This window comes from Oreochromis niloticus, linkage group LG7, assembly GCF_001858045.2.
Source record: "Oreochromis niloticus isolate F11D_XX linkage group LG7, O_niloticus_UMD_NMBU, whole genome shotgun sequence".
NCBI lineage: Eukaryota > Metazoa > Chordata > Actinopteri > Cichliformes > Cichlidae > Oreochromis > Oreochromis niloticus.
This window is the reverse complement of record NC_031972.2, coordinates 33,292,034-33,310,834: the sequence shown is the minus strand read 5'-3', so window position 1 is coordinate 33,310,834 and position 18,801 is coordinate 33,292,034. Positions and strand designations below refer to the sequence as shown.

General features: G+C 41.6%; 1 protein-coding gene across 4 annotated transcripts in view; it reads left to right on the top strand.

The window, feature by feature from the left end:
* Positions 1-382: 382 nt before the first annotated feature.
* The window catches only part of wdr7 (WD repeat domain 7), a 104,801-nt gene continuing 86,382 nt past the window's right edge, over positions 383-18,801 (top strand). The window contains exons 1-15 of one of the 4 annotated variants that reach the window (XM_025908777.1): positions 383-566; positions 2,944-3,115; positions 3,204-3,310; positions 4,548-4,626; positions 5,090-5,264; positions 5,362-5,423; positions 6,038-6,157; positions 7,928-8,073; positions 8,165-8,267; positions 13,007-13,154; positions 13,544-13,659; positions 13,797-13,929; positions 14,085-14,305; positions 15,098-15,293; positions 18,167-18,381. In XM_025908777.1, coding sequence (XP_025764562.1) covers positions 2,957-3,115; positions 3,204-3,310; positions 4,548-4,626; positions 5,090-5,264; positions 5,362-5,423; positions 6,038-6,157; positions 7,928-8,073; positions 8,165-8,267; positions 13,007-13,154; positions 13,544-13,659; positions 13,797-13,929; positions 14,085-14,305; positions 15,098-15,293; positions 18,167-18,381 — 1,980 coding nt within the window. In that variant the 5' untranslated portion in view covers positions 383-566; positions 2,944-2,956. Of the gene's footprint in view, positions 567-2,943; positions 3,116-3,203; positions 3,311-4,547; positions 4,627-5,089; positions 5,265-5,361; positions 5,439-6,037; positions 6,158-7,927; positions 8,074-8,164; positions 8,268-9,304; positions 9,416-13,006; positions 13,155-13,543; positions 13,660-13,796; positions 13,930-14,084; positions 14,306-15,097; positions 15,294-18,166; positions 18,382-18,801 lie in introns of those variants that run through there. The other 3 variants (XM_025908776.1, XM_005470497.4, XM_025908778.1) reach the window with 3 other exon arrangements.

Sequence of the window (18,801 nt, the reverse complement as noted above, 5' to 3'; positions counted from 1 at the left end):
TATTTACGGCGTTGTAGTTAGTTTCAATTAAATTCAAGAGCTATTGTAATATAATATTTAGCAAATTAAATTGAGATTGAAACTAAATACATTATTCTCTATAATTTATGGGTATTTTAATTATTGCTATCATTTTGCTGTGTTATTGTATTTAAGGCTCCATATCGCTGTCAAACGTTTCATTATTTTAGTTATTTAAACAATGTTTCTTTGAAACATTTTTCTTAGGTGTGGCACGATGATATCACATCTAGTCATTTCATTGTATTTTATTTATTCATCCGGTTGTGGGTTTCCTCTGATTTTTGTGGATTTGTGCATTTTAGGAGCTACAACTTATAACGAATTCCCTGCGTATTTTGTTTTATTTTGAAAACCGTTTGCCGGATGCGGCTCCTCGGTCGTCCTATGATCAGCTGACCGAGCAGCTCTGAGCGTCTTTAGGACGAACAGGCGAAACGAGTCAAGAAGAGGGTTATTTCTGCGTTTTATTCTCCACAGAGGGAACGGTTTACCACTCAGCCCCACTGTTAGTGGGAAATGCTCCAGTAGGCCCGCTGTTTTTGGTGAGTAAAAGACGTTTTAGCGCTATGTTTTGGTTCCGTTAGCTGCGCTGCTAACCTGGAAGTCCCGACATTGCAGGTGCAGTTTAGCTCAGCGTCTCAGACATCATTGCGCAGCTGGTGTGCAGCATCCTTTTAATCACTCATGTGTAGATTTAAGATCAAATATCCGCTGCTGGTATTTTTCCAGCTGCTAGCTTAACAGCTAGCCTTGAATTAAACATCTCCGTGTTTTCTAAACAGTGTTAGCTTTAAACCCGAGTGACACCAAGGTTACTGATGATGACTTAATGATGTTTACGTTGAGTGTGTTATTTGTCTGGCTTTATTGCTCTTGTGTGTGTGGGTGACTGTCCTGAGACTGATAGTGTGTTTGTGTCAGACTGGAGCAGCTGGATTAACCTTTTTGACTCTCAGTAATAGAGGAGCAGAAATATGATGTAAAGTGAGCACGTGGCTGTACTGCCTGTAAACACGTTTCTGAACGCGTTTCAGGGGCCACTGTTTGAGTTAATTGCAGAGTTTCACTTCCCACCCGGGACTTTTGGTCCACACTTTAAATCTTACTTTGATTTTTGAGCCACAGTTTCTTTTAGTAACTCAGTGTCCAAGCCCTTCTGGTAATCAAGCTTACTATCAGTATATCCATGGCTGACCTGGTGGAAAGCATCATGAAGAATCTGCACTTGTAGGAGGAGGTCTTCCTGAACATCTCTCGTGTCCTGGGCAACAGCAGCTTAATAGTTTCCCACGAACCACGTTTTTTTGAGCCATGACTGCAATTTGTATCCTGATATTTGTGCCAAAGTTTTATTTATTCCTTTGTACAACCTCATTACTTCAGGTTTTGGACCATCATTTAATTTGTAGATTGGTTTATGAGTATTTGGGTTCATGCCTCTGTTTAAGTACTTACCTCAGGATTTTGGACCTCAGATTCATTTGTTCGTTAATTTTTGAGCCACAGCTTTGGTTTGCACATCAGTTTTTCTTTAGTGGGGATGAGTAAAAGATGAGTGGGGATGAATGGTCTTAGAGCTTTCACTGCTCCAGCATGGTTTAACTTTGTGAGTGTGACGGTCCAAAGTCCTGAACTCTAGAACTCCCACAGTGAGAGTATCAGGAGGCTCTGTTGCTGCTTTTGAGTAATCTTTGTCACCTTGGAGCTAAGGGTCACTGCAAATCAATACAAGTGCTGATTGGAATGATTGCCTGATTTACCTCACGTGATGAAACATGTGGTCTCCTCCAGGATGACATTGGCTCTGTTTATGGATCAATAAATGGTTTGATGGTGATCAAAAGTATGTAAATAAAATGTCACTTTACAAACTTCCTGCCCTGTTATTGCTTAACTGAAGTTGTGGTTTTTTTAACAATCATTCTTGCTGACTTCCTGTTTGTGTTGTTCTGCATCATTGTTGTTATTTTTATCATGTTTTTGTTGGGTCTCTGTGTTGTGTTTTTTGGGTTGTTGTTTAAAGGAAAACTCTCCAGCGCTCTTTGCATAAGATTTGTTCTTGAGTCACATCACTTGCAGAATATCCGGAGTATGACGAAGATCTGCACTGAGGGATGAACTCTTCACCTTCTGCTGTGTCACATGTTTGAGTTTTGTTGTTTTGTTTTTTTTTGTCTTTTAGTGGTGTTGCTCTTACAGACTTGAAGCTCACTGCACCACACAGCTTGTTTTGTTGGCAGAGCAAGCATTTTTTCATTATCACTTGATCATACTCATTTCACTGTGGGAAACCAAAGTTATGATTAAGATTAAAATTATATTTATTGTGCAGACCTGCTACAGAACAAAGATAAACTGGAAGCCGTCTGTCTGCATATGAACTGTTATCTTTAAATCTAAATTTCATATTTGTTGCAAACCTTTCTGCAGACTGACAGCAGCCATCCTCAGACTTTCTAGCAGTGATACCTGCAGTGTGCACAGGAAGATCTGCAGAGATCGCAGGGTGTGCTTGAGTAGATTTATCTTACTGCTTTAGTAACTTATTACAATTTGGACTTTAAATATAAACACAATCAAAGATTTGTTCCTGCAGAACAAATTTTTAAACTTGACAAGTTTAAAAAAGTATTCCCATGTGAAATGGGTCATAAATGATTATTTCAGTCGTATTTTAGCTGTTTGAGATTTAATCCTGGTTCTGATTGCTGTCCTCAGATATTCAGCTTTATTTGCTGGAGTAAAATTGAACTTCCTCCTGATTGTTGTGCATGAACATGAGATCCAAAACACACCAATCTAAACTGTTCCAGGTTGCTGTTAACCAGGAAGTCATACAAACATGTAAATGTTGGTAAAACCATTAAGCAAAGGCAGACTTCTACCACACCGAAGCCTCATTGTTTCCTCTGTTTCTAGACACATCACCATAATGTCGGGGAACAACTTGGTTCTACCCATAGTGCTCTGGGGCCGCACGGCTCCCACCCACTGCATCAGCAGCCTGCTGGTGATGGATGACTTTAGCACCATCATCACCGGCTGCCACGATGGACAGATCTGTCTCTGGGACATGACGCCTGAGCTGGAGGTGAGTGTTTGTCCTGCAGCTTTAGTCAAGCTGCTTCTCCTCCTCCTCTCATCAAACGCTCTGCTCCTCTCTTATGTTTCGTGCTCAGATTTGTCCCAGGGCAATGCTGTTTGGTCACACAGCCTCCATCACCTGCCTGTCTAAAGCGAGTGCGTGCAGTGACAAACAGTACATCGTCAGTGCATCTGAGAGCGGGTGAGCAAGCGTGAAGCGTGCTTCCATGAGACTTCATTTTGCTAACTTTTATATAACACGTTCACGTGTGTCGTGTGTACAGTCGCAGTGTGTACACCTTTCTTTTCTTGTGATTTGTTTGTTTTTTTGGTTTTTTTTAACTTGTGTCTTAAAGTATTTTCATTTCAGTGCTGAGGCTCAGTTGTGGAAAGATTTGTCAGAATTTTTTTGGGAATAAACTCTGAAGACTGGTATTTAAATTTGATCCTTTTCATCCTAAATATGTGTCACATCTGCCCTAATTATGCCTGTACAGTGGTTACATGTTGCAGACATAAACTGTATAAACAGCAGGTTTTGGGACTCTAATGTGGTCCATTTGTTTGTAAAGTCCTGTACTGAGACTTTATTACCTTTTGCATTTTGGTTTATTGGAGCCAGAAGTCCCCTTATTTGGATGAAAGGGTGGAGTATGAGGCTTGTACGGATGGAACTGGCAGACACGTGCATCTGCTAATAGATCAATAACACACTGATCTGTTAATGACCTGTTAACAGGTGGGTGTACTGTGATCCTTATAAAAGATAAAGCTCTCCATAGAGGCAGAAACCGTTCTCTGTAACAGTCTGTAAGCTCCTGTAAACTTGGATCTTTTAACATGGGAGTCTATGAGCGACTGACTCACTTATGGACATAAAAGGAACTGCACTCTTTGGATTTATTTCTCAGTCTCAGAGGTTGCTGCTTGCCTTTTTTGATTAAATAAGCGTTACAGCTCTCCTAAATGAAGTCACTTGTGTTTCTGCTGTGATGATTTGTTGTAGGAGGTTTAGTTTGGACAGGGTGATGCATAAAAAGTTAAAAACAATGAAATAAGTAATTACAACATATAAATTATCTTTTTTAAAGCATAACCTCTAAGCCAGCTCTGAGCCAAACTCCAACAAATGCATAAGTGTGAGAAATCCTAAAAAGTCTGAGAGGAAGGCACTGGTGCAGGACAGCACATCAGTGGTAAATGTGTATTAGACTGCCTGACTTCAGCTCCAGTCATTTTCAGAGCTGGAGGTTTTTGAGAGGAGGCATTGTTGGTGTAAGAAAGGGACCATCTCATGTACTGCAACCACTGTGGTTTTCTAAAAGAATGCAGTCCATTTTACTACAACCATAATTAGCTTAAAAACAGATTAAGCTTCTGTGTATGAGGAAGCTCTTCAAAGTACATTAATATGTGACAGCAGCTTGTTGACCTTACAGGGAGATGTGTCTGTGGGACGTGAACGACGGACGCTGTATTGAGTTCACAAAGCTGGCATGTGCTCACATTGGCATACAGGTAGCACACACACACGTATGCAGTGAATGATCATCAGACATCAAGATGTTAAACAGTACATTTACATAGCACTGATCCCACCTCACCTTATCTATTCAACCCAAATACAGTCTCATTGGTTAATTATGTCAGATGTTTTCTACTTGGCTTCTTTTTTTTTTTTAATGGTACCATTAGTGTAAACTAGTATTTACTGTAGGGTTTTCATAATGAGAGCATACAAAGGGAATGGTCGTGCTCTTTCCCTAAGCTTTAAGGTGTATTTTCCTTTTCCCTGAAAAAAGGGGAAAAAAGCTCAGGTGTAACCAACCCCCCCCCCCCCCCCCCCCAAAAAAAACCAACAAAAAGCTGAAAAGTATTTAACCAGCACACAAAAGTAGAGACCAAAATTTAGCCACAAGGTGATTGAAAAGACCTTTAATCCAGATCATTTAATCTTCACTCTCCTCCACCTCCTCTTCAGTACTACCAGTTCACCATTGGCACTCAGAGGGAGGGGCGTCTCCTCTGTAATGGCCACTACCCAGAAATCTTGGTGGTGGATGCCACCAGCCTGGAGGTCCTGTACTCGCTGGTGTCTAAGATCTCTCCTGACTGGATTAGCTCTATGAGCATCATCCGATCCCACCGCACACAAGGTGAGTTTCCCTCAGGTTCACTGCTTTGAATGTTAGCTTGCAGACTGCCTTCTTCATGTTTGTACTTGTGAATAAGCTATGTTCTGTCTCTCTGCAGAGGACACGGTTGTGGCTGTGTCAGTGACGGGCATCCTGAAGGTCTGGATCATAACACCTGAGGTCAGCAGAATGCAGGTACACCTCCATACAGATGTTTATTAAAACGCGCATCAGGCTTCAGTTACACCATCGTAAATGAAGCTGTAAATAAAGTAAAGCTAAGAAAACACGGACTTCCCCAGTCCTACTTAGATTAGAATATCATAGACTGTATATAAAAGATAGGTGTGGCCAGCTTGATGTCACCCATTGGTTTCTGGACAGCTTTAAAAAGGTACCAGCATTTAGTGGAGGTCAGGCCTAACAAGTTTACTAGTGTCTGTTTCAGGATACCTGTCGCACCGCTAATTTTAAAGTATCATAGTCTGATGGAGGAAATTGTCAATAGTCTAAAACTGTTTTTTGCAGCAGGCTGCAAATATGTTTATTTCTGATATAAAGTTGGACATTTAAACATGAGAGTCTGTGGAAACTCGCTCACTTTTGGAGCCAGCCTCAAGTGGACGTTAGAGGAACTATAACTTTTGGCACTTCAGCCCAGGGGGTTGTTTAAAAATCAAGGAAAAAAATGATCACAAACACGGAGACATCTTTTCCTTCTTGTCTGTGTCGCCAGCATTGACGCATGGCTCTGCTCAGGATCTAACTTGTAATTTCTTTGTCTGTTTTTTCAGGACTTGGACCCTGTCTTTGAAGAGGAGTCCAAACCGATCTACTGTCAGGGCTGTCAGAGCATCTCCTTCTGCACCTTCACTCAGAGCAGCCTGCTGGTCGTGTGCTCCAAATACTGGAGGGTAAGAACCTGCACGAACCACTTGGGGGTTTGCTGGCATGATGATCACAGTGATGATCGAGTGTGATGAAAGGCTCCTGTGTCAGGTTAACTATTTTAAACTGATCAAAAAAGCTTGAACAAAGTTGGTAGAGTGAAAGAAATGTTATCATGTAATACCATTTTAGCCAATCACATAAAGCCTGTACTATGTAGCAGGTAACTTGAGGGTTACCCTTGGGTTTTCTATACTATGAAGGTGGTTTACTTCTTACTGGGTAAATCATTGTGGTTACCTGTATACTTCACCTGCTGTTGGAGCAGTGCAGTATACCTGTTGTACAGAGAAATAAGTTTTATATGTGCAGGTTGTTAAGTCATACCCTACTAAAACCAACAAATTAACCCAAACTTTGTGTCAACTGTGCATGTATTAAGGTGGTGATTTAGGAAATGTATAAAATGTTGTCATACCTGATTATAATCTGCTGGTAAATCTCTTTTATTCTGCTGGAAGTGCAGCCAAAAGAAACCAGGAAAAACTCTGTACTGTGGTCCCTCGTTTATCGTTGGAGTTACGTTCTAAAAATAACCCGCGATAGGTGAAATCTGCAAAGTAGCCAACTTTATTTTTTACAATTATTATAGATGTTTTAAGGCTGTAAAACCCCTCACTACACACTTTATACACTTTTCTCAGACAGGCACGAACATTTTCACACTTTTCTCTCCTGTTTAAACACTCTCAGAGTTCAAACCTTCGTAGAAAAATAAGTCCGGTATTATAGAGGAAACAAGAAGAATGAGTTGAGTAAAGCTTGACTTATCTGACTGTTTTGTTTCGCTTAATGCGCCTTATAATCCGAAAAACATAGTAATTCTACCTTCCTTTAGCACACAGGTGTCAAACTCCAGGCCTCGAGGGCCGGTGTCCTGCAGGTTTTAGATGTGTCCTTGATCCAACGCAGCTGATTTAAATGGCTAAATTACCTCCTCAACATGTCTTGAAGTTCTCCAGAGGCTGGTAATGAACTAATCATTTGATTCAGGTGTGCTGACCCAGGGTGATATCTAAAACCTGCAGGACACCGGCCCTCAAGGCCTGGAGTTGCCCACCCCTGCTTTAGCATGTCCAGAAGTCCAACTTTTTGTGTGATGGTTAGCATCTTCCTCTGCCTTTTGGGTGCTATCGCAGGTGCCTTTGACATTTTGTCGACATTGTTGTGTTTGTTGGGGAGAAAACTTACAAACATGCAGTACAGTACTTCAGAGTCACACTGCTAGTGATAGAAGATTTATGTAAATTTGACAAGCTGAACGCATTCTGTACTGGACAGGAGACATGGCACGGAGGAGACTGATCGACAATGGTCTACAGCCGATCAGGACGCAGAACACAATGCGCTGTTAAACACCCCCCCCCCCCCCCCCCCAAAAAAAAAGATCAACTATAATATTTGCACACAAAAAAATCTGAAACAGCGAGGCCGCGAAAGGTCAACCACGTTATTGCGAGGGACCACTGTATTTGAGTCACACGTTACACTTATGAGACTTTGAACACACAAGCCTTAATCAGGGTGTTAATTTCACACATTTCAAACAGAGAAACACCAGTCAGAGTATTAAAAACTGCTCAACCACTGAGCTAAACATGCACTGAGGATTTTGACGATTTTCCAACCCTACTACCACAGAGGAGTGCTGATGGTTGTTTACAATATCATTACACAGCAGTCTGAAGTCTTGGCCTGGAGAGATGGTTATGTTAATGAATTTTTGTCTGTCTCAGGTGTTTGATGCGGGCGATTACTCCCTGCTCTGCTCGGTGTCCAACGACAACGACCAGTCCTGGACGGGAGGTGAGTTCATCGCCGCGGACAAAGTTATCATCTGGACCGAGGATGGCTGCAGCTACATCTACAAGCTGCCAGCCAGGTAAGCCTGCCGCTCATCTGTCATCACTGCAGGAAAAAGACAGATTTATCGTCATGACAACTTAACCTAAACGTGTCTTTGCGTTTCTTAGCTGCCTGCCTGCTAGTGAGCATTTCCGCAGTGACGTTGGGAAAACCAAAGAAGGTTCGATCCCTCCGCTGGTGTACCGCATCGCTGATCGCTCAGACAAACAGGTGAGTCCTCCATCCGCCTCAGATTGCATGCACAGGGAGGAAGACGAGATATTTAACGATTTGATACAAAGTAAATAACGGGCCAGTGTTGCAGATATAGCTACTGATACCGATGCTTTGAACTTATAAAGGCAGCCTCTGTTGTTTAAATGGTTTATAGACTATAAATAGAATAGACTTGACGGGGGCGTCATTTGATTAGTTTAAAAAACTTTGAGAAGTGAGTGAATGAGATCCTAAACACAGTTTGTGAGAATAGCACAGGTAAAAGAGCATTATTATTATTATTATTATCATCATCATCATCATTATTGTTATAATAATAATGATGATGATGAGAAGAAGACGAAGACGAAGACGACATGTTTAAGCTAAAAACTTTATACTGCATTTCAGCATTGAGCCTCCATCAGGAAATTTCTTTTCATAACTAAAAGTTATGAACTCCAGTTATTCACATTGACTTTCAGTAGTTGGTAAGTCAGTAAACCTGTAACCTTATTGTGCAGCAAACTAGCAGGCCTGTCCTGCTTTTAGCTATGTAAAGCCAACCTAACGTGGTACTAGCTGTCTGCTCTGCAATAATATTGATAAATGTGGTTCTTGAAGTCTTCAGGCTGCTGTGTCTTGTCTATATGATTTTTTTATATGTGAGGTTTACTTCATGCACATGGATTAGTACACCTGGTTGTGTTTTCAAGGTTACAAAAAAGCCAGCAGAGATCAGCTTTTTAAGTCCAACAACAGTGACCTGTTGTTCCAGGCGGTAGCGCATCACTGTTTCCCCTTTATTCCTTTAAAGCTTTTAATTTGAAACAGCTGCAGGAAATGTAAATGAAAGGTCTCATCTTGATCCATGTGCATGAACCTGACTCTGTGTTCTGTTCATTTCTGGTTTAATTTCCTCAGTTTTTTATGTCTGTATTTATAATTTGTCGTCTTGTTGGTATTAATGTGCTGTCTGTGCCTTTTTTGTTACTTTTGCTGTTTCTACCTTATGCTCCCTCCCTCACTCCTCTCAGAGGGAAGGAGAGGGAGGTGAGGAGGAAGAGATGGTTTTGGAGGTGATGTGCTTCCCTCCCAGCGGGTACGACTTGGAGCTCTACACCCCAGAGCCGTTATTCCACCACCGGCCTCTAGAGGCACCTGTAAGCCCAAGAAAAATACATGCTGAAAGCAAAGGCAGGAAGAAGAAGGTTTCACTGTCATGGCTAAGCTGCAAAAGCTAAAAGAGGCAGAATAAGTTTTTAGAATTCCTTACTTTGGAGAAGCCAGAGTTAAAAAATGCTCGATTAATCTTTCTTTCAAGCTGATTTTTGATAGAAATTATTCTTTGGGTTTCTTTTGAAATGCTTGGAACATTTTCAAACTGACTTTGGGACTTTGCAGCTCAGCCAGAAAGTGACAACCAGGTGAGAAGAGCGAACTGTGAGAACAGCAGTGAAAGTGTTGATGTCAGCTCAGTGGCTCACATTCTTCAGCTCACACTTTTCAGTCGTAAAAAACACACCATCCCATCTCATCAGGGGGTGCAAAGGTCCTTTATACACTAGGTAAAGACCCAACACTATTAGAGCGAAAACCTCAACAGTCAGAACATCTGCTATGACCAAACACTTGGCAACAGTGGAGAGGAAGAACTGCTTTTTAACAAGAAGAAATCTCCAGTCGGACCAGGATCATGGAGGTGCAGGTCTCCGATTGGCATAGCCATTTCCAGGTTCAAATGTGCTTTCAGTTCTTAAAAGCAAGCAAACACTTAGGCACCACTAAGACAAATGCTTTTGATTGGTTAGTGAAGTTTGGCTTGTTGACATAGTGATGTGTTGCGTGGTGGGCAGATGTTTCCAAAAAAACATTTTCCTGATGTGCCATTTTACTTTGGGAAAATCTAGGAAACAGTTTTAAATCTGCAGTCTGAGAGTGACTGAGAGTGTTGGGATACTGTGGGTCTATAAGAGTTCTGTAAGATGTAATGGAACCTGATCATTCAGGACTTTGTTTATCAGAAGAATATACAGATTTTTATTATATGAAAGCGTAGACTAATTTCTGATGTCAGCGCAGCTGTGGCTTAGGATGTACATAAAATGGCAGTGGTCCAAGAATGAGTCCTTGAGGAACGCCATCATAATAGAAAATGCTAGAAATGGTAATATCTGTAAGTTTGCTAGGAAAACAAACCACTGCTGGCTGCTGTTTTGCTTGTAAGAGGTAATTAGTTGTTTTGAGAGTGAGCTGCTGAGTTGATGACTATTTGAATGGACTGCCTGTTTTTGTTTGCTCCGCTCTTTGTTTTCCTTCCTGCCTAACTGATTGATGGACTGAACTCACTCTGGTTCACCTGGTTTCATGCTCTCCTCTCACTAAAGCAAAACTCGTCCTCCAAAAGCACCATCACCCTCCTCATCTGTCTTCATACTGATGAAGATGCATGCAAAGTCCCCCAAGCTGCTTTCTAAGCAATTAATGACCTGCTGAGTCCCGGAGGTCATAACAAACCAAAGGCGCACAATAGGTCAGCCACAGTCAAACAGCCAAAAACTCTACGTTATTTGTGAAGTGTTGATGAATAATAAAAAAAGGTATGTCGCTTTGAAGGGAACAGCTTTTTTTCCCTATTAGGGAAGCTACAGAGTGGTTGTTATAATTACCAATGTCCTTTATTTGACAAATTTCTTTATTTTCTTTTATATATCTACATTTTCGATAACACAGCAAAAAGGTGGTTATTATCTTGGCATAATGGAAAAGATGGTCATGGTCCACAAGTTTTACTGAATACCACCTTTTTGTACCTTTACAATAATGCTTTTTTTTAAAAAATGTGACACATAATTGTAATACGGTGCACAGAACTCACACACATAACCAAAGCCAGCGTGAGCTTCAGCGCTAGGGCCAACTTCATATGATCACCACCAGCTAAATAAATAATCCAAATATAAAATTTGATTTTATATTCATCTGGTGTGATAAATATTTAATGTAATGTAATAATAAGTTATTTACTGTAAATAATATTATGTTGCTCAGGTAAACCCAGTTTGACATTGTTGTTGGGTCAGCCACAATGAAAAGTGTCATTTTTTTTTTTTGTCTTCTTCTCGGAGCTTGTCTCACCTTGGACTAAAACTGTAACTGACGATTCACATCAGATGTTTTAGGGACGTGAAAGGCTTGAAGTGGTTTCATCAGTTTAGTTTAAGTCGTATTTCCAAAATGAAAACTCGGTGTGAATTGTACTTAATAACATTGACATATTTGTTCTTACAGTTTCAGATTGGATAAAAGGGTGTTTCTATGTTCTGGCCCCAGGCCTCATTACCTTGAAGTTCATCTAGAATGAGAGATTTTCTAAACTAAAATCAGCTTTTTGATTTTCATGGCCAAATTTCCAAAGTTTTTTTCCATCATCCCTGGTCTAAAATTCTGTTTCCTGGTTGGCTTTTAATTTGAAATATCTACAGGAAGTGTTCAGTTTTACTAACTAAGAGAAGAGTAACTTATAACTTTAGAAGTTACAAATTAATTTTTTTGTAGTGATGTTAATTCTGTACAGTTTTGCTCACTTTTTTCTATTTGCATTAAATATTATAATAGGTTAAAAGAAATTCAGGTTACACGTCACAGAACTGAATATTGTGTTTCTAGTTATCCAGATGAATGAGGTGCAGTGGGTGTCCCGTCTCTGTTTTTCTTGCTTCCTCTCTGGTGGTTTTTGCTGAAAACTTAAACTCTCCTTGCTGTTTAATTGTTTGCATCTTTACCGAAAGATGTGGTTTGGTTTGTGTGTGTTTGTGTGACATTTGGTGGCACTTTGCATACCCTCACTGCTCGTCCACAGCGCTCAGGTGAGCTGAACTAACCGATCGTTCTTCACCCCCTCAGCCATTACGCAGTGACGCCACGCCTGCAGGTTCACCGGCTTTCATCATCGCAACCCCCCCACGCCTGCCAGCAGCCCAAACTGCACTCTGAGACCTGTTCTCGCACTGCTCTTCACATTAATCAGTTTTCACTCTTTATTACTTCATGTATTGATAATAGATGTAAGTGAGCCCCGTTTTGGTTAGCGGTGGATTGCTTGTGTTTTTTAGGCAATAAAAGCTCTGCTGCCCTCCTCCCATCTCCACCATTTTCAGTAACCTTTGGATTTTTATTTTTTTTTATTTTTTTTTAAATGGTATAAAATGCTAAAGTGTGATTCCAGTCGTGTTTATTCTCTCCCAGAGAGGTCAGTTTTATCCTGATGTCCAGAATTATTGAGCCAAGGAACAGAATCTGCTCAGATTTTTGGTGATACTCAACAAAACTGATCTCATCTTTGACTCAGAGCTTCGTATCAGGCTCTCATGTAACCAAGAGATGGTGCTGAGACAGCCATCCATGAGTTTGGCTTATTTCATCTCAGAGTTAAAAAACAAAAACAAAAAAACAAAACAAAAAAACAGTGGTACGAGCGCTTGTGGATCAGAGATGTGTGGTTCTGCTTTTCTGCAGTTTGCTGTGTTGTTGCAGTTTGTTTGAAGACAACCTGAGAGCAAAACCAACCATTTCAGCTTCACTTGGCTCTTAAATTTAAGCTCAGCTTACAAAGTTCAGCATATTCTGGTGTTGGTGGTAGTGTTCTGGCCAATTGGAGAGCCTTTAAAGATGTTTTCCAGCTGTCACCGGGGAACTTTGAGGCATCACATCTTGTTGGTGTTGACATGTATTTTTTTTCTGCCTTCCTCCAGCTCCTCATCTGCCCTCCTGTGACCCGCTTCTTCTTCAGCCGGAGGGAGCCCTTCCATAAGCTGCTGATCCAGGGTGACTCGGCGGGCAGAATGTCCCTGTGGAGCATCCCGGACACCTCGCCTCTGCAGCCACAGTCCACCTCCGCAGGTAGGGAAGGGGGAAAGATGGCGAGGTTTCTCCAGTAAAAGTCTTTTCATAAAACTTTGCTTTTTTTCTTGAACTTCAAAAACTCAGCATGACGTTACATTGATCTCTTTTTGTTTTGAGCTTTAAAGCAGCCCATTGTTAACGAGTTGGTACTAACGGAGGTCATTTTTAGTCTGTTGGTCCAAAAATACAAACAAACAGAAAAACTTGATTCATAGAATTTATTTTCTTAAGAAAAATGTGAAAGAGAAAAAAGAAAAGCAGCATAGGTCCCCTTTACAAGATGCCTGATTGCATTGTTCAACTTTCTGGAGAGCTTCCTCTTCATCCTCAAGTCCTTCAGAAGGCTGATCTCTAAACGAGTCGTTTGTCTGTTTGTATCACTGCAGAGCTGCAGGTGTCATTCACCATCAGCCTGCAAGAGGCGTTTGATAAGCTGACCCCAGTGTCCTCGGGGATCATCGACCAACTCAGCGTCCTGCCGGGCAAAGACGAACCCATTAAGGTTTGAACACAGAAATGTTCTCATTAAATTCTAAAGAAGTTGTTTTAAAGATTCAAAATATTCTCACAGAGTTGAAAACATTCAAAAATGAAAACAAACATGTCTGTGTGTGTGTGTGCGTGTTTGCTTCACCTCAGGTGACAGCCAGCGTCTACATCCCCTCTCAGGGGCGCCTGGTGTGTGGGAGAGAAGACGGCAGCATCATCCTCGTTCCCGCCACTCAGACGGCCATCGTCCAGCTGCTGCAGGGCGAGCACATGCTCAGGAGAGGTGAGACAAACAAACTATACAGACACACTAACAAATCTAGGGAAGTTTTGTTTCAATTTGACTCCTTTTACATCAGTTAAAATTCATTTTCATGCCTATTTCTAGTTTTAGTTGACTTTAATAACCTTTGACCTTTGTGTCGGTCTGTTCTGCAGGCTGGCCGCCTCACCGCACCCTACGAGGCCACCGCAACAAGGTGACCTGCGTCCTGTACCCATACCAGGTCTCGCCACGCTACGACCAGCGCTCGCTGGTGTCTGGGGGAGTAGACTTCTCCGTCATTGTCTGGGATATTTTCACCGGGGAGATGAAGCACATCTTCTGCGTCCACGGAGGGGAGATCACGCAGCTCATCGTTCCGCCAGAAAACTGCAGCGTAAGACCACCACCGCACGGGTCTATGTCTGCTTTCAGGCTTTGTTCTGCCGTCTCTGTGATGCCGTTTGACATTAGATTTAAATGTTACGAGGTTACAGTCGTCATCGTTACTGTGGAAATAAGTTGAGACCTTTGTGCTCTTGTGGTTTCAGAAGCCCACCTGAAACTACACAGAGAGGACTTCGTATTGTTTACATGACATTAAAATAAATAGTTAGATGTTTTGCTGCCATGGAAATCACACTAATGCTGTTGAGTACAATGGCTGAGCTGTTACACACACAAGCTTTAATGAAGACATCAGATGGGCTTCTTCTCATTCTTTTAATAGTAAAGGGTACCTTTTGTAACTGTTGCTCATTTCCTGTCACATATGTCCTGTTCCAATTTGGTTCTTCATATTAAAGTAAACTGTGAGGCGGACGCTCAGGCTTCAGGATGCTCTAATGAGTTTCACACAGTTTTGGCTCTACTTGATGTCATAGAGAGCAGATATCTCTTTTTTTTTTTTTTTTTTTTTTTTGCCAGTGATATCTGACTCCAGAGATCAGAAGACCTGGCAGCAGTGCAGTCACTAATGACTAAAAAGGGTCATTCCATTTAAATTCAATCAAATCTCACATCTTGAGTGGTTTTAAATGCTTTGAAATCCTTGAAAATAAAATAATATTAAACGATTCAGAGGCCGTATTGAGTTTCTACTCTGACTTATTGTCTGCTAACCCCTCCGTGACCTGCAAGGACGTCTTCAGATTCTCTGCCTCACCTTCCTGCTGTGTTTACTCTGCAGACTCGGGTGCAGCACTGCGTCTGCTCAGTGGCCAGCGACCACTCTGTCGGCCTGCTCAGTCTCCGGGAGAGGAAGTGCATCATGCTCGCGTCGCGGCACCTTTTCCCCATCCAAGTAATCAAGTGGCGCCCGGCAGACGACTACCTGGTGGTGGGCTGCTCTGACGGCTCTGTGTACGTCTGGCAGATGGACACAGGTGAGAACCAGAGGACCATCAAGGAGGTGTTTTCACTGTACTAGAACATGGAAACCTTATGACCTTTGCGAGCTGCTACCACGGCTGAAAGGTTCAGGTTTGCAGTTTCCTCATACTTATTGTCTTAATGCTAAGCATGCATTAAGTGGGGGGGGGGGGCTGCTCTCTGCAGTTCCCCTAATGACCCATAGACACTGGCTTCAATAGAGTTAGTCCTCATACACTCATCAAATAATTAATACAAGCACTTTTCCTAAGATTCACATCCATATTCCAATAAACGTATCAGATAGCAGCTTGGGGCTCAGTATATTGGATAAGGATACTTTACCATGCAGACTAAAGCAGCCAAGAATCAAACACCACCAACCTTCTGATTAGTAGATAGCTGGTCTGCCTCCTGAACTACAGCCACCTAATAATCCCCCAAAACTCATATTTGTGCCTGTTGAACAGGCTCGCTTGTGTTGGCTGAACAATAACTTAGCTCTCGTCCAACAATAGCTCCAAAAAGTCAACGTGGCAGCTTCATCCTTTGTTTTTTGTTTTTTTTTTTTTGTTTTCCCAGTCATCCTAATTTGAGCTCTGTGCTTAACAATATCCATCTTATCATCCTGACATGAAGAAACGAAGTGAACATGTTCCTCTGTATCTGCTAGCTCCTGTGCAGTCTGCACCATGTGGCACAGCATAGAGGTAGCATTAACTTGAATGATGACTGGGTACTGGAACAGACCAGGTGTAGGGGTGTGTGTGTGTGAGACCTGAATGAGCTGTAGTGCTGGGAAATTGCAGGGTATCTAAGTGTGAAATTAAGGAAGGTGTGTGTGTGTACTCAGGCGTTGGACATGTAATGGGGCCATGGCTCATGGGCCTTCATCACTCACACACACACCTATACACACACAGGTATAATGGTGCCACTTCTCCTCTCACTCAATACCAGAGCCAATACTGATGTCAGCTCTGTCTGCAGCTAATGATGTCTCTCTAAAGCCCGTCTCTTTCTGTAAAGGTGGAGAATTGTTACACTGGAGAAGATCGTCTGTGACCTGAATCATATTCAAGAGACTATAGATAATGATTGTGAGTCTGAGATGGTGTGAGAGAGATTGGAAGATTGATATAAATAAAAGGAGAGTGCAAGGGCAAGAGGAGGGAGACTGATGGAAACAGAAGGCGAGTGTGTGTGATGAGAATGAAGAGAGAGAGAGAGGCTGAGATAAAACCATCAATGTGTCAGTTCATCCTGACGATGCCGGACGGGGTCGAGGTCAGAACTCAGTGCAGTTCTGAGGCCCTATGAACAAAACACAACACAACACAACACAACACCTTCTGTTCTGTCAAAGTTGAATCAAACAAGGTGCGTTGGAAACCCTTAAAATTTAGGGTTGAGTTGAAGATTTCAGAGATCACTATTGGAGCTCTTCATGGTCAAATTTCTACTTTGTATTAATGAACTGCTTCATCCATATGTAGCTCCTGGGCCTCTGAGCTCAGTGAAATGTTGGCTGTAGCTGGGTCCAATTTGCAGAACTCTCTTTTTAAAAAGAAGCTTAAGACCCACCCGTGCAGGATTGCTTTAGTTTTATCCAGTGTGAAGCGTATTTTCTGTTTATTCAGATGAAATCACCTTTTAGAGTGTAAGTGGTTCAATTAATTAATTGGGTGGTCAACAGATGACAAGCATTTTTTTTTTTTTTTTTTTAAAACATACTTTTAATACAATCTTGTATTGAAGGAAATTACACTGGACATTTTTCACCATTTCCAATTTATTGATAAAAAAGATCAGTGCAGGATGAAAATAGTTTACAAACCCTGGCTCTTTCTAGTGAATTTTTTTTCTCTTGAAATATCTCTTGAGATATTTTAGGTTTACTTACTGTTTTACATGTAAATTTTTTATTTTATTTCTGTCTGCTTAAAACACAACTCCTTTGTTTACTTAGGGATCTACTATGACACGTTTGTCATTTAAACATTAGAAATTTAGTTAAATGTAAAATAGATTATTAAAAAATCGCTTGTCATACACTGCAAGAATTTCCTTTTTAAAGCTGCATATGAGTGCAGTGTTTCATATTTTTATTGCTTTTTATTATCCTTGTGTTGTTTAAACTGAGTGCTACTACCAAATTAACCTAATAACCTTTGAGGACTGTACTGCAGGTAAGAGCTTGAGGTATAGAGCTATCTATATCTACCCTACGGATTTAATAGAGGGGCAGCACGGTGGTTAGCACTGTTGCTTCACAGCAAGAAGGTCCTGAGTTCAGTTCCACCGTCAGGCCGGGGTCCTTCAATGTGCATGTTCTCCTCGTGTTTGTGTGGGTTCTCTCCAGGTACTCCAGCTTCCTCCCACAGTCCAAAGACATGCAGTTAGTGGGGATAGGTTAATTGGTAACTCCAAATTGCCCATAGGTGTACCCTGCCTCTCGCCCTAGACAGCTGGGATGGGCTCCAGCCCCCCTGTGACCCTGACAAGGATAAGCGGCAGAGAATGGATGGATGGATTTAATAGAGTACCATCAGTCAACTAAAACAGTGAGTGCTAAAGACCTGCAGCTACAAGGACTTTAAACCAACCAATTAGCAGTTTCTTGTCATGCAGAATCTTTAGCTGGTCTAATTGGGAAGTGAATGGGCACAATGAGAAAAAAACATGGCACTTATGTATTAGAAATTAACAATGAATCTATATATTTCAGGTTTACTGTGCCCAGGCGTACACCTGCAGGTGGGCCATGGTGGACCAGGGGGTGCAAATATGAATACAGAAAATATGAGAAAATGCCAGACTGTTCGTTTGTGTGTAGCTTGTATCTTCTGAGGCTGAGGCAGATTTGTTTACTGGTTTGGTTCTCCAGGAGCGTTGGACCGCTGTGTGATGGGAATAACTGCAGTAGAGATCCTTAATGCCTGTGATGAGCTGGCTCCAGCTACTGTGGACGCTCTGAGCCACTCGGCGGTGAACCTGAAGCAGGCGATGACCCGCCGCAGCCTGGCCGCACTGAAGAACATGGCTCAACACAAACTGCAGACGCTTGCCACCAACCTGCTGGCTGCAGACAACGCTGACAAGGTGAGGATGACCACTAAAAGTCACAAACACACTGGAAGAAATAAGTTAAACAGAAAAAGGCACAAAAAAAAATGAAACAAAGAAATGTGCATATAACGGTTGACCTGTAGCATGTATACAGGAATACTTGTTTACCATCAGATCCCGAGAAATCCAAATGCAGGCAACACTTGTTTTTTCTGCACACTGTGAGGCTATTGGTATTTATTAAATTCAAAGGAAAGACCCTGACTCTGAGCCACTTGTGGGGAAAAATGGTCTGGATTGCATTTGTTAGCTGAATTAACATGCTAGATATTTCAATATGTTAGATCAGTAAAGGAGTAAGCAAGCAAAATTGTATTTGTGTGGGACTTTAAAGATAAATATCACACAGTGCTTCACAAATAAGACAATACAGCCAAAATGTCAAAACAAATA